The 12,796-nt window shown below is 38.3% G+C and overlaps 1 protein-coding gene across 1 annotated transcript; it reads left to right on the top strand.

The window, feature by feature from the left end:
• Positions 1-8,540: 8,540 nt before the first annotated feature.
• On the top strand, positions 8,541-10,953 carry LOC148848419 (BOI-related E3 ubiquitin-protein ligase 1-like). Its single transcript, XM_088952395.1, has 4 exons — positions 8,541-9,178; positions 9,321-9,421; positions 9,547-9,896; positions 10,016-10,953. Exons 1-4 carry the CDS (start codon positions 9,132-9,134, stop codon positions 10,550-10,552), a joined length of 1,035 nt encoding a protein of 344 aa, XP_088808521.1. The 5' UTR covers positions 8,541-9,131; the 3' UTR covers positions 10,553-10,953.
• Positions 10,954-12,796: the final 1,843 nt, after the last annotated feature.

Here is a 12,796-nt window from a genome sequence, read left to right as displayed (position 1 = left end):
TTTCTTCCCTCTCATGAACTGACTTTTTCACTCTAGTTTTTTTTTTTCTTTTTTAATCTCTGGTTTCTTGCTAAGTTAGGTGAGGGGGGAGGGGGAGCTAGGGGGAGTTGATTTGGAATTGGGGACAAGAGAGGATTATGTGGATTAAGGAGCATGATAGCATCAAGAGATTCCAAGAGGCAAGGCAACGTGGAGGCAAAGGAAAGGAATCCTGATACCATTGCTTGGGTGTTGTACTAGGAGAGAATTCTATAACCTTCTTAATAATGTTGGTTGGGGTGGGCAAGTTATGAGGGGGAATGAATTGACCCAACTCACCATGGTTATATCATCAGGCTTCAAAAGATATCAAAAAGAAACGTCCTCTCTCTCTCTCTCTCACTGGATATTTATAAATCACTCTTTTCTAATTTTTTTAACCTCATTGGATCTTTCTTTTATTTGAAGTCCTTCCAATGTTGGCGATAGTGGGTGTAGGACAGAGATGTGTTTTAGGGTTCTTACTTTACATGACAGTTATAAAGTGCCATCTACCATTTGCATTGTAATTTGTTAGTGACACAATGATGCCCAATGAAACCCACTTTACAGAATCTCTTATTTTGCTTAACATAATAGAAATTAGGTCTCTAACTTTTCCTTCTTCCATTACATATATGGGTAATCCAAAAAGGGTTGCTTACGATTGTTGATATCACATGAGACTGATACAAAGAAGATTGTGCATTTGAAACAGTTACACTGATTGATTTGGATAAAGAAGGAACTGTACATTCTAATGTCCTCATCCAAGCATAAATGGCAAACAGTTGATGCAATGGGATGGTTGTGTTATAACCATTGGATCCATGGATTTCCTTCTTAATTTCTTTGTAGACCCATTTGTTCTGTCTTTTTCTCTACCACATGAAAGAATGCAATTAATGGATCATATGGCCAAGGTAGTTTGGCCCAATTGATTTAATTTCCACCATAGAAGTCTCCTAGGTGAGACCCATTGAGTAGTGTGCATCATATTTAACCACTCTTTTGCTTGTCTTTGTTGCATTTCTTGGGGCCTTGAATAATCCCAACAGAAATTAGGTTAAATGACCATGCTATGATTCAAATGGATTTTTTTTTTGTCAGGAAATTAGGTTAGATGACTCACATTTAACCACTCTTTTGCTTGTCTTTGTTCCATCTTTTCCTTTATTTTCTATGCCAAATTAATTGGGTTTTTTGTCATGAAAAATGGTAGACAATGACCATGCCATGATTCAAATGGGCAGTTTTTCAAACACTAAATGGTGAAAAGAAAACAGAAATTGGTCCTCTTCCACAACTTCTCTTCATTCTACATGACAATTGAAAAATTGAAATTAATTAGAAAAAAAAAAAGAAAAATCATGGGCTTTTGGATTCATTTTGGTCTATTAAGGTGGTTGTAATTATTTAATATAATCACTCTATATTTATTTAAAATTTTATTTTTTTAAGAAAACGATTCAAACCAAACATATTAACTTCACCCATTGGGATTTAAATAAATTGATCATCAACCCTTGGACGAGATCAATCCACACAAGAGAATCAGAAAGGACAAGGAAAGAAAAAAAAAGATTTCATCATTAGAAAATATGTATATATAAATAATATATAATTTTCACTTTCACCTTTCACTTTTATCAAGCACCATCTCAGACCCAAGAAAAGCAAAGAAAAGATGCCAGGATTTTTTCTCATTTTTGTAATTATTGTTGGGTCTTGTTGGATTCTATGTCAGTCAATTTGTATGTGTATGTATAGACGCGTGAACGTTATTAATGCGTCTCGCTTCCCTAAAAAAACCCAATAACAAGTTTTATTTTTCTCTTCTTTTCTCTCTCTCTGCATACAGAGTGTCTGAGAAAAGGATCCACAGAGAAAGAGGAGAGAGAATCCAAACAGACACGCACAGTTTCTCACACGGCTCCTTTTAGGAATCCAAACAATTATTAAGGTGCTGATGTTTCCCCGTGCGTACTGCGCCACCTGAAAAGGCAGGCAGGCACAAATTAAGGCCTCAATCACACAACTAAAAGAGTAAAAACTGCGAAAGCGAGAGCACGTAATGCTACATTAAGCCCCGGGTCACAACGCGCACTACACTACAGACTACGGAGTACAGACCACAGAAGAGCTCCTTCCCAATTCCCGCCCTCCCTTTAACGGTCACAGGGCTGTACAGTTTGGAGCATTAAAAAACAGGGGGCCACTTAGATCAGATGGTCAAGATTCAAGATTGCCCATTTGGACCGTACCTAGTCCACCTGATTAGGTGACTGATCATGTGGGCCCATTAAGCCAGAAGACCCGTACAAACCCCCCTCTTCCCTCTCTCAGATGCTGCCATCCGATCCAAATTTATCACAAGATGCCAACTTCTGTCCTCACCTCCTTCTAGAAATAGGTGGGCCCCCTTTAACTTAATCGATCATCATCAGGGTGAGATGATGATGATGATGGTGGTTGGGACGATTACAGAGTCCTGGGCAATTCAAGCACTGAATCGCTCATTGTTGACTAAAGATTGGGAAAAAGACAGGCGAATATTACTCTTGTATTTCTGACACAAATTAATTAATACATTAAAATAAGAAGTAAATAAAAAAAGAAAACAAAGAAAAAGATGGAGAAAACCGAGGGATTCGGTTGTGGCTTGCCTAGTTTCTTTCCTGCATACAAAGATAAACAAAAAATAAATTTTAATTAATTTTGCTCTAACTTCCAACCTTGCACACTTGCTGTTGCTTAGCTCAGAAGAGGAGTCCCTTTCATGCACCTCTCTCTCTCTCTCTCTCTCTTCCCCTGTTCTCATATTCTGCAACTAAGAAAGGATAAATGGAAGAAAAAATTGAAAAAACAAAGGGAAGCTATTCTCTGTTGGTAATTATTAAATTCTTTGGACACTATGGAAAGGGAAGAGATTTTATTTTGTTTGCATCAAGTCAATATTGTGCCAAAGAAACAGTCAAGTAGATAGAATAATAAAAACCCAACTGTGGATGATGGAATCCTACTCCCTCCCTCCCCATCCAATCCAATTCTAGAGAGAGAGGGAATATATATAAGTATGGATTTGTTTGATGAAATTTTGGTGACAAAGGAATTAAATGAAAGATGGGTTGTTGGTGGTGGTGGTGATTAGTGATGAGGGGAGAAGGGTTAGGCGGTGGTGGTGATGACTGATAAAAACAAACAAGGTTTGTGGGGTATGAGTGTCTGCAACCAAGTGTGGAGAGACAACCTTCTTCTGTGTGATTGGCTTGATGACGAGACATCAATGAATATAAATTAGAGAGAGAGAGAGGGGGGGTCATGGACTCATGGGGTCGTGCCTCGTGCTCTAGTGGTTAGAAGGTAAGGGTCGGAACGCTGAGGTCATTGGTGATGGGTTTATGGAGCCTAGTGGTTCTCATCTCAGTCTCAATCTCAATTTCAATTTCAATTTCATCATCTCATCTCATCTCATCTATTAAAATTAAAGCAAACAAGGAACCCAACAACATCGCTTTCTTTATACGCCCTTTCTTACATGCTAACCAGCAGATTCAGAATTCCATTATCATAAACATAATCTATCAGTTCCCTCTCTATTGCTTTAGTGCTTTCCAATTAATTTACTTGTAACAACACTCTTCTCTCTCTCTCTCTCTCTCTCTCTCTCACTTTTACTTTCATATATCATACAAGTTTTTCTTGCTTTTTAAATATCCACCCCTTAATTATTTCATTGCAAATTATAAATAAGGAAAAATATGTGTTTTTTGCTAAAGAAAACAATTATATTTGTTGGTATTTTGCTTTTATTATTCCTTCCTCCTTAGTGGACAAGGTGAACTCTAGTTTTTCCAAACGGGATACACTTGCAAGGAAACTGCAAAAAAGGGGGGAATGGGGGCCCTCTATGGCTCTACTCTATCTATCCATGGTCCACTGGTACAGACTGAGGAAGCCTACCCATTGAACAGGTTTGAACCCGTGATGAGCTCCCCCATTAACAGAGTGGCTCAACCACTGAAATATGAGAATATGGGTTGGCTTTGCTTTTTCCCTTTCTGTTTGTTTGTTCGACTATTACAAATTCTAGTTTGGTGCTTTTCTCCTCTACTTAAAATGGTCACATGTTTTTGACAGTCGGGTTTGGAACCATTTAGGTTGTACCTGGAACTGGACTCCAGTCTCCAGTGAGTAGTAGTACTACATGTCTGCCTTATGGTCCGGACAGTTCGTGATCCGACCCGGTTCCAAGATTCCCATTAAGGCATGCATTTACATCATTGTCTCCTTTCAAATTTATGGGTTTTTTCTTTTTTTTGTTGCTTAGTTTGCACTCCTAAGATAGCTAAGGCCAGATTTGAACCAAAGAAGTTGATGTGATGGCCCCCAGTATTAATTTCATCCCATTGCTACCTAGCCACAGTTCTGTCCATTGGATTGGGGGACCACTAATTCAAATGCTTATATCACATTTCTTTCAATTTATTCTCCATCCTTGATGTAAACTTAGAACCTCATCCATTACAACACCCTCAACAAAAGATAAATAAATTCAATAGTTGGTGGGTGATCCTGATTCCCTTTCTGCTACAGATAGATCAGTGGCTCTGATCATCTGGATTAAAATGTGGGGTCTGTCTGACAACTGAACAATAGAGAATTGCTTGATGTCCATGGTTGGATTCATACCAAATGAGGGTACATATGTTTACACAGGATTGGTAGTAATACAGGGTGGAGGCAGAAGCTGCCTGGTAATGGAGCCCTGGATGGTTCCAAAGGTGTGACCACAATGAATTGAGGGGAGTTGCAGAAAGCTTTAAATTCTCTTGAAGCAAACTACAAAAAACCCCAAACTTTCACATTTCTTCTGTCAATTCACAAAACCATCTTTCCAAGACTCTCTCTCTCTCTCTCTCTCTCTCTCTCCCTCCCACATGAGGCTTTGTGCAACTTCTTGTGACAGACATTATAAGAGGTCAAGTACTTGCTCATAAGTCATGCCACACCCCTCCCATCTGCTGACAATATCATAAATATAAATAAAAGTCTCTACCTTACCCATGCTCCATAATTTCATATATATTCAAATGTATATAAATTCATAAATATTTCAAAAATTTATGCCTTCCCGGCATTGTATCGGTACAAATAACCGTGCAATTATTTTTTTTTCAATTAATCCACAAAAAAATTGAACTAATTAAATTTTACTTTCAAACTCCATTTTAAGTTAATTCAAGAAAAAAAAAGCTACAGGTACTACAGACTGGCTTTACTGCATTGCAATCACACCTACTGAATTCCTCAGGGGCAGTAATGCTATATATGCAAGCATTATCAAGAGTTTGTTGATAAATTTTGGTATTTTTTCTATGATATTATAACAATCAGCAGAGGAGTACATTCATGTGTACCAGGACTATCATTTTCTGACTTTGTTTTTTTTTCTTTTGCTATTTTTAACAATTTCTAGCATTAATTGGCCAAACAACTTTGCTGGATATTGATGAACACCCATGAGCACAGAGTGCATCTTTGAATTGGTCCACAGGACCAGCAGGACAGATCAAGCTTTGTATGCAGACTGGCCGTAGAGTAGACCATGGTAGCTCTACTCAGGTGACACAACATCAATGTAATGAGAGAAAATAGCTCAGTCATGTTCTGGGGCATTTAATAGAATAGTTGTTTTGGGTCCATCCATTGCCTTATATCAATCAAAGAAGAAGGGTTTACAGATCATATGGGTACAATTATGTATCAACTAATCCAAAAGGTAGACCAGCAGTAGTAATGTTTGTTGGACCAGCCTAATAAAGACTAAAACATCTTTTTCTTGCAAATATAGGTGTACCAGATACATCATTTTGTATCTACACAGTACACAAATCAGTTATTACTTGTCATCCAATCGAACTTCACAATATACTTCTTTTATATACATACCCTAGGCCACAGTGATTGAAATTTCAATCTTTTTCTTTTTTTTGGGCTAACCCCATTCAGACTCATCACTTGCTTTTGATGAATCATGTTGAGTTCATGAAAGGATGAGTTAATATATGATTTAAGTGTGATCAAAAGAGGGTAAGAAGAAGCTGAAAAGGTAGAAATACTTCTTGCCCATCTTGTGAGTGTGGATGGTTGAGGGCTTCTTTTGGTGTGAGAGGAAAACCCATAGTTAAGTTAGTGGGTAGACTGTGTGGGGGAGTGGTGGAGGTGGGCATTGCAGTGAGGATTGTGTCATCCCTCAAAAGAGGAAAGGAAAAATCCTGAAAAAAAAACAACATTAAAGAAAGGAAAACCTAGAAAATGAAAAGGGCTCTAAAGAGTCAATGAAATGCATGGAGAATGGGTGGATTAGGATTAAAGAAATGCCCAAGTAAAGTGGGTGTGCCTACAGCCCAAGGAAATGCGCCTTATTTCACGAGACTTCTTGGAAATGGTGTTTCACATTTGGAGCACAAATTCAACACCCCATTAATCTGTGCTCTCTCCCATCCCCAGCCCCATCTCATAAAGGAAAAGAAATAAATAAATAATTTCAATTAGAGACCTAATCTCAAGCCCAAATGCTTTCTCCTACTGTGGGAGACTTTCCAAAAGAGAAGGAAAACCAATTAGACAATTTTATCTGATTAATTAAGCATTATTGAGTTCATTGATATCAAAAACTAAAATAAAATAGAAACCCAATTAATCCTTTTTAAAATCCAATTATTCTTTTCATTTTTCCTCACGGGTGGAGCTGCCTACCCTATTGATTAAGAAAAGGGTCTAGATAGATCAGAATAGATCAGAATAATGGAACAGGATTCGTGTTTCAAATCTAAAATACTTGGAATAAGACTTAATGAAGATGAAGTGATGATGATAATGGTGGCAACAGTGACGGATTATATTAATTTGCCACATCTCCAATGAAATAAAATAGAAAATTTTGCTAATCTTGATGGTCAATCAATTCCTAATTGACTAACCCAAGAGAGAAAATTAATTTAATATTGATGCTTAATTTATCCCTTCAAGCAGAGGAAAATAAAATAAAAAAAGAAATTGCTGAACATTTGGGGACCTGGAATGACAAGAACAGTGATTAGAATACTCCAATTCACATGTTAGAGGAGGCTCCATTTGTCCTTTCTATAACATTTTTCTTTTGTTTCATGCCCTAACATTTACTGAAATTTAATTTGCTTCAAGGCTAGTTTGGGAATCCGAGGATGAAGTTAAGGGCATCTGGGGACACCCAAGATAAAATGCTCCAAAGGGTTTATTGTTTATTTATTTTTGATAAGCTGTTCAGGGTCTAAACAACTGATTCTCCTCTTTAGCAATTTACTGTAATCACTCTGTATTAGATAGAGATTAAAAGAAGAGGCCGCCCTAGTGGGTCCTATGTGATGCCCATCCAAACAAACCCCCCAATCTCTTTCTTTTCTTTTTCTTTTTGGTAGCTTCTTCCTTTCTTCCACATCTCAATTAAAATAAGATGGTTCTTGGTTTGAGGGAAAATTACCAATACCAACTTAACTTTATCTCAGCTTTTATGAATCTGACTTTCAATTTCTTATAATCCTACATAAAATCATCAAAACCATCAGCTCATATGATGCTTCCTTTCCCTTCTGTTTTCTTTATTATTTTTTTATGAAAATCAAAACCCTCTGCAGGGCTTCAGCTCTCAATGTTGACAATTGGGACCAAATAGGTCTAAATGATCAAATTGGGATCCTTTTGATTCCAACCAAAGCATTGTTAGTTGAATTGGACTAATTGAAGCTCCCACGGAATTAAATTGGTTGAGAGCTTTCAAACCAGTCCCAGAAAAACAGGATGATCAGTTAGGTGGGTTTTTTTATTTTTAAATTTCTATTTTTTCCAACTTTGAGCTGTCTTATCAAGAAATCTCACACCCGATTTAAAACCCAATTCATACTAGTATAAAGAGATTCTGACAGATTAGCCAGAGGTATAAACACAGAACACCAGACCTAATGATGCAAGGGGTTACAACATTTTAGTCAATTTAGTTTTGGGGGGGATGATTTCAGTTGATAATTGGAAAATTTCTCCACCTAAATGCCCTTGAATAAAGGGACTTCTCCATCCATGTGCCCTTGAATAAAGGGCAAGGCTACCTTAGTAATTTTGAAAAGGTCTTCTTGTGTGGGGAATTTTATTAAGGAAAATAACTTGGGGGAGGAGAAAAAAGGAAAACAACTTAACTAACAACCAAGCAATTAGGTCAGAGGTGATCTAATATCCTCTCTTTCTTTATTTTCTAAGATAAGGAAGTAAAAGGGTAAAGAGCTGTTGAATGTTTGAATCTTCAAAACCAAGTAAAAATATTTAAAAAATAAAAAATTACAGCAAAATAAAAAAAAAAAACACATTTTCTCCTCTTTTCTTTTTCCCCTTTTTTCTCTCTCCTACTCTTAAAACAATCCTAATGGCAGAACCCTGTAAAAGCCTAACAACAGCAACAAAACCAACACCACAACCTCTCTTCCCCCCTAAACAACTTAACTAATTCAGAAATTATTTATCAAATTAATTAATTAGAATTTAATAATGATAAGTTGACAGCAACACATGACACAATGCCTCTACTTAAATACCCCTTTTGACAAAAAATATAGAAAATAAAAATAAGGAAAGAACGATAGAAAGCCAACGCCGCGAAAGAAGTAGGAGCAAAGGAGGAGGAGGAGAATAAGGTGTCTCTCTTGGACTGATTCGTTGAGATCGCATCTCTCTCTCTCTCTCTCTCTCTCTCTCTCTCTCTCTCTCTCTCTCAATGTGTGGGTGAAAGAGATAAACAAACCAAGCGAAACCAGGAGGCAAACAAAAGAAAGTTGGTGACAAAGTGGGAGAAGACACTCCTTTTATCTGTCTCGTTTCTTCTCTTCTCTCCATTGAAGAATCCGCCTTGCTTTGGGGGAGCCTCTCTCTCTCTCTCTCTCATGCTTCTGGTGTGTGCACGTTAATTAATCCTCTCGCTCGACAAACCTCTTCGTATACCCTTCTCTTCGTTTCTCCTCCACTGCCTTGTCTCACCTCTTTAATTTATACCTCTTTCGATTTCTGTCTCTTTATTACCTGCAATGGCTGTTCAAGCTCAATACCCATCAAATATTTTGCTCCTCAACAGGTTTGCGACCTCTCTCCTTGCATCATTTATTAGTATTTATCTCATTTTCTATCTTCTTTGTCTTCTTCTGTTCTTCCTTTACTTTCTTAAGCTTCTTCTCATTCTAATGGGTTCGTTGCCCTGATTAATGGGTTGTTTGCAGAAGCGGGCAGGATCGAAGTAACGCACTTGGAGGTGATTATTCATTGCAACCGCAGCCGGGAGGATTCCTTGACCAGTCTCATATGCTTTTCAGCAATGGAGGTGAGATGGGTCCTATTGTTTTTCTGCTATTTCTTTTGCTCCATGGGATTTAGGCCAATTTTGGGGGGGCTTAACCGAGGTCTGTCTGCTTTCTAAGATGTGCCTCTTTTGGTGTTCTTTTGCAGTGGGCACCAATCCACGCAAGAGAGGCAGAGAAGCTGTCGCTGCTGTTGCGGCAGCCGGGGCACCAATCGACCTCTTCTCTCTGCAATCTCAGACACCACCAACGCTGGTGAACCTTGCACAACTCCATAACCAACAACCCAATGTCGTCTCCACCGGCCTTCGATTGGCTTTCGGAGACCAACAGCAGCAGCAACATCAACATCATCAACAGCAGCAGCAGCCGCACCCACAACAGCAACAGCAGAGTCTGGTTCTTCCCTCTTCGATTATCTCATCCTTCCTAACAAAAGATCTCGCTGCTCAATTAATGCAACAGAGAGACGAAATTGATCAATTCCTTCAAGCCCAGGTACTATATTCTATTATTCTCCTGTTCTCAACATAAAAATAAAATGGGCATCCGTTTCGTTCATTAGTTGCTCTGTGAAACTCAAGAAGCTGAGTGGGTATCGACGTATTGTCGTTTAGGGGGACCAACTGAGGCGCACATTAGCAGAGAGAAGGCAGAAGCACTACCGGGCGCTACTGGGCGCAGCGGAAGAATCTGCAGCGCGAAGACTGAGGGAAAAAGATGCAGAGGTGGAGAAAGCAGCGAGAAGACACGCGGAGCTGGAAGAGCGAGTGGCGCAACTTAGAGTGGAGGCGCAGGTGTGGCAAGCCAAGGTGAGACAGCAGGAGGCCACGGCGGCATCCCTGCAGGCACAGATACAGCAGGCTATGATGGGTGGGGGGGCGCAAGGTAACAGGGAAGGAGAGGGGCTAGGGTGCGCAGGGGCGGGAGAGGCTTACGCGGAGGACGCCGAGTCGGCTTACATTGACCCGGTGCGAGTCGTGTCATCGTCGTTGTCAGGCCCAGTGTGTAAAGCGTGTCGAAGGCGAGTGGCGTCAGTGGTACTGTTGCCGTGTCGGCATTTCTGCCTCTGTACGGAGTGTGATGCCGGCGCCGAAGCCTGTCCCCTCTGCCTGTCTCGGAGAAGCGCCAGCGTTGAGGTCTATCTCTCCTAAGAAAGGCCTAAAGCCCATCAGGCTCAAGGCTCAAGAAGGCCCACGGCCCAAGCCCCAAGTTGATGCGATGCTCATGCATGCCATTGCCATGCCCATAGTAGAAAGAACTGAACTCAACTGCAGAAAGTACATAGTAAAGAAAAAAAAAACAAGAAAATCGATTAATTTTAAATAATTTAAAAAGAAAAAAAACAATTACAGTTGTTTATCTCTCCTTCTGCCTTTTTTTTTTTATAAAATTCACTAAGGCTCAAGTTTGAGTTTTTTCTCCTTTTGGGTGGAGGTCTGTATGGGGGTAATGTACATGGGTGGTCCAGTCGTCCAGACTCCAGACTTTCTTTTGGGAAATTTTCTTTGGTTTTGAAATTTAATTCATATATAAATTCTTTTATTTGATATAATTCCTGCGTCTCCTCTTTTTTTTTTTTAATTTCTTTTTTGCAATGGAAAGTTAAGGCCTGATTTTAATGTTATTTTTTTTTTGTTAATTTTAAATTTTGATTTGAAGAGTGGTGGATGTACAAAAGAGGAGACCAATGAGAACGGTGATGGTAGGGGAGACGGGATCTGCCCTTCACGTATAGTAACGCATAGCTATACGTACATTCACCGTGCATTGAGAACATCTCAATAGGGGAGATGTTTCCAATGCATGGTAGGATGAAATTGAGGGTAGGAATTAGGGGGAAATTTGGTTTAGAGTTAAGGCTAATCGTTATGGTGATATTATGTGATGGTGGGAGTGTTAGATTTAGACCCATTTGAATTAAGAAGTGTTTTTGTTCTGAAACTAGAGATTTGGGAGTGGGTGAAGATGAATAAATCCCATTTTTAATGGAGAAAACCGTAAGTGAGAAATTGAAGAAATCTAACTAAAAGACTGAAAAAAGGTAAAATGAAAAAGAGAAGAGGAATGGTAAATATATATGGCTTTAAAGCTTGCAGTTTGTGAGTTTCATTCATGGTGAATGTTTCATCTCATGAGGGCATCCCATGGATTTGCTACCATTGTTCATGTCGATCTGCCCAAGCCAGTGAACTCATTTTTTCATTTTAGGTGGGAAAATTTTTAATTGGTAAAATTGCAATTAAGGCTCAGTTTTGGAAGGAGTACAATACAAATATAGAGTACAAAATCTTATATTTTATATTATTTTGTATGTATTTATACTTTATATATTTATATTTGTATTCCTTAATTTGTATTTGTATTTGTATTTGTACTTTCTTTCCAAATTGAGCCTAAATTTTTTACCATTATGATTAAGATTTTATTTTTCACCTTTTTTTTTTTATATGAAAACAAAATCTGCTTCAAAAAAACTCCATATTACTTAGACATTTTTTATGAAATGTAAGGGAAATAAATTGTTCTTTTTAGCCGCGTGGCAAAAAGTTATTGAATCTAAATTTGCCATGTAACATCATCCAAGTCCTGTCCCAACTACATGAATCCTGTTTAGTCAATTCTTTTCTATTTAGTGCCATTACACAAAATGTAATAACAATTAAACAAAAAACATATATATGTTTTCAGTGTCATCACTGTTTTTGGAGTAGGCAAATGGACTCCCCCAAAGCCTTCAGCCCTAGTTAAGGTTTCTACTGAAAAAACCTGTGAAGGTGGTATTCAATTCCAAGTCTACTGCAATCAGCACAGGTTAGTCAGCACCTTTACGCATGGTTTTTAAAACTGACCCAGAGATTGAATTGGTCAGGGTCCAGTTATTGGGTCAAACGGTCCTATTGTTCAAACTGAACAATCGGCTTGTTCTGATAAAAAAATAAAAAAGTCAAAATCGTTTGAATAGTTAATCGCCCGGGTCAGTGGTTTATTAACCAAAATCAACAGTTTTTGAAGAAAATCCAATTTTGGAAAAACTGAAACCAGACACCTGACCAGTTTTCAGTTTTTCCGGTCCGACCATCCGGTCTGGTTCGATTTTGAAAACCATGCCTTTAGGCATCATCACTTTTATTTATTTTTTAACATCAATTTCAAATGCCAATTAAGGTGGAAGATGAATAATCGATGTTTACTAATGTAGAAGACTGACTTCAACATCACCAATATCATATTATTTTAGGGTCCATTTGATTGGCAATGAGGATTAGAATTGGAATTGAAATCCTGTTTATTCCTATAGTCTATCTGATTCATACAGGAATGAGATTTCATTATCAAGGGAGGAAAGGGGAATGACCATAACCTCAAATGGGAGAATACTATTTCCACCAAAAATG

The sequence above is a fragment of the Nelumbo lutea genome, chromosome 6, assembly GCF_056320005.1.
Source record: "Nelumbo lutea isolate HS-2025 chromosome 6, American lotus-T2T, whole genome shotgun sequence".
Classification (NCBI taxonomy): Eukaryota; Viridiplantae; Streptophyta; class Magnoliopsida; order Proteales; family Nelumbonaceae; genus Nelumbo; species Nelumbo lutea.
Note: the sequence above shows the minus strand (reverse complement) of the source record. Positions and strands in the feature narration are given on the sequence as shown.

What these genes read in the sequence shown, in the direction of transcription:
- LOC148848419 (XM_088952395.1), top strand. Translation starts at nt 9,132, where the DNA reads ATGGCTGTTCAAGCTCAATACCCATCAAATATTTTGCTCCTCAACAG. An exon ending in AATATTTTGCTCCTCAACAG is followed by an intron (nt 9,179 to 9,320) that starts GTTTGCGACCTC and finishes GGTTGTTTGCAG; the next exon opens with AAGCGGGCAGGATCGAAGTA. An exon ending in ATCAATTCCTTCAAGCCCAG is followed by an intron (nt 9,897 to 10,015) that starts GTACTATATTCT and finishes ATTGTCGTTTAG; the next exon opens with GGGGACCAACTGAGGCGCAC.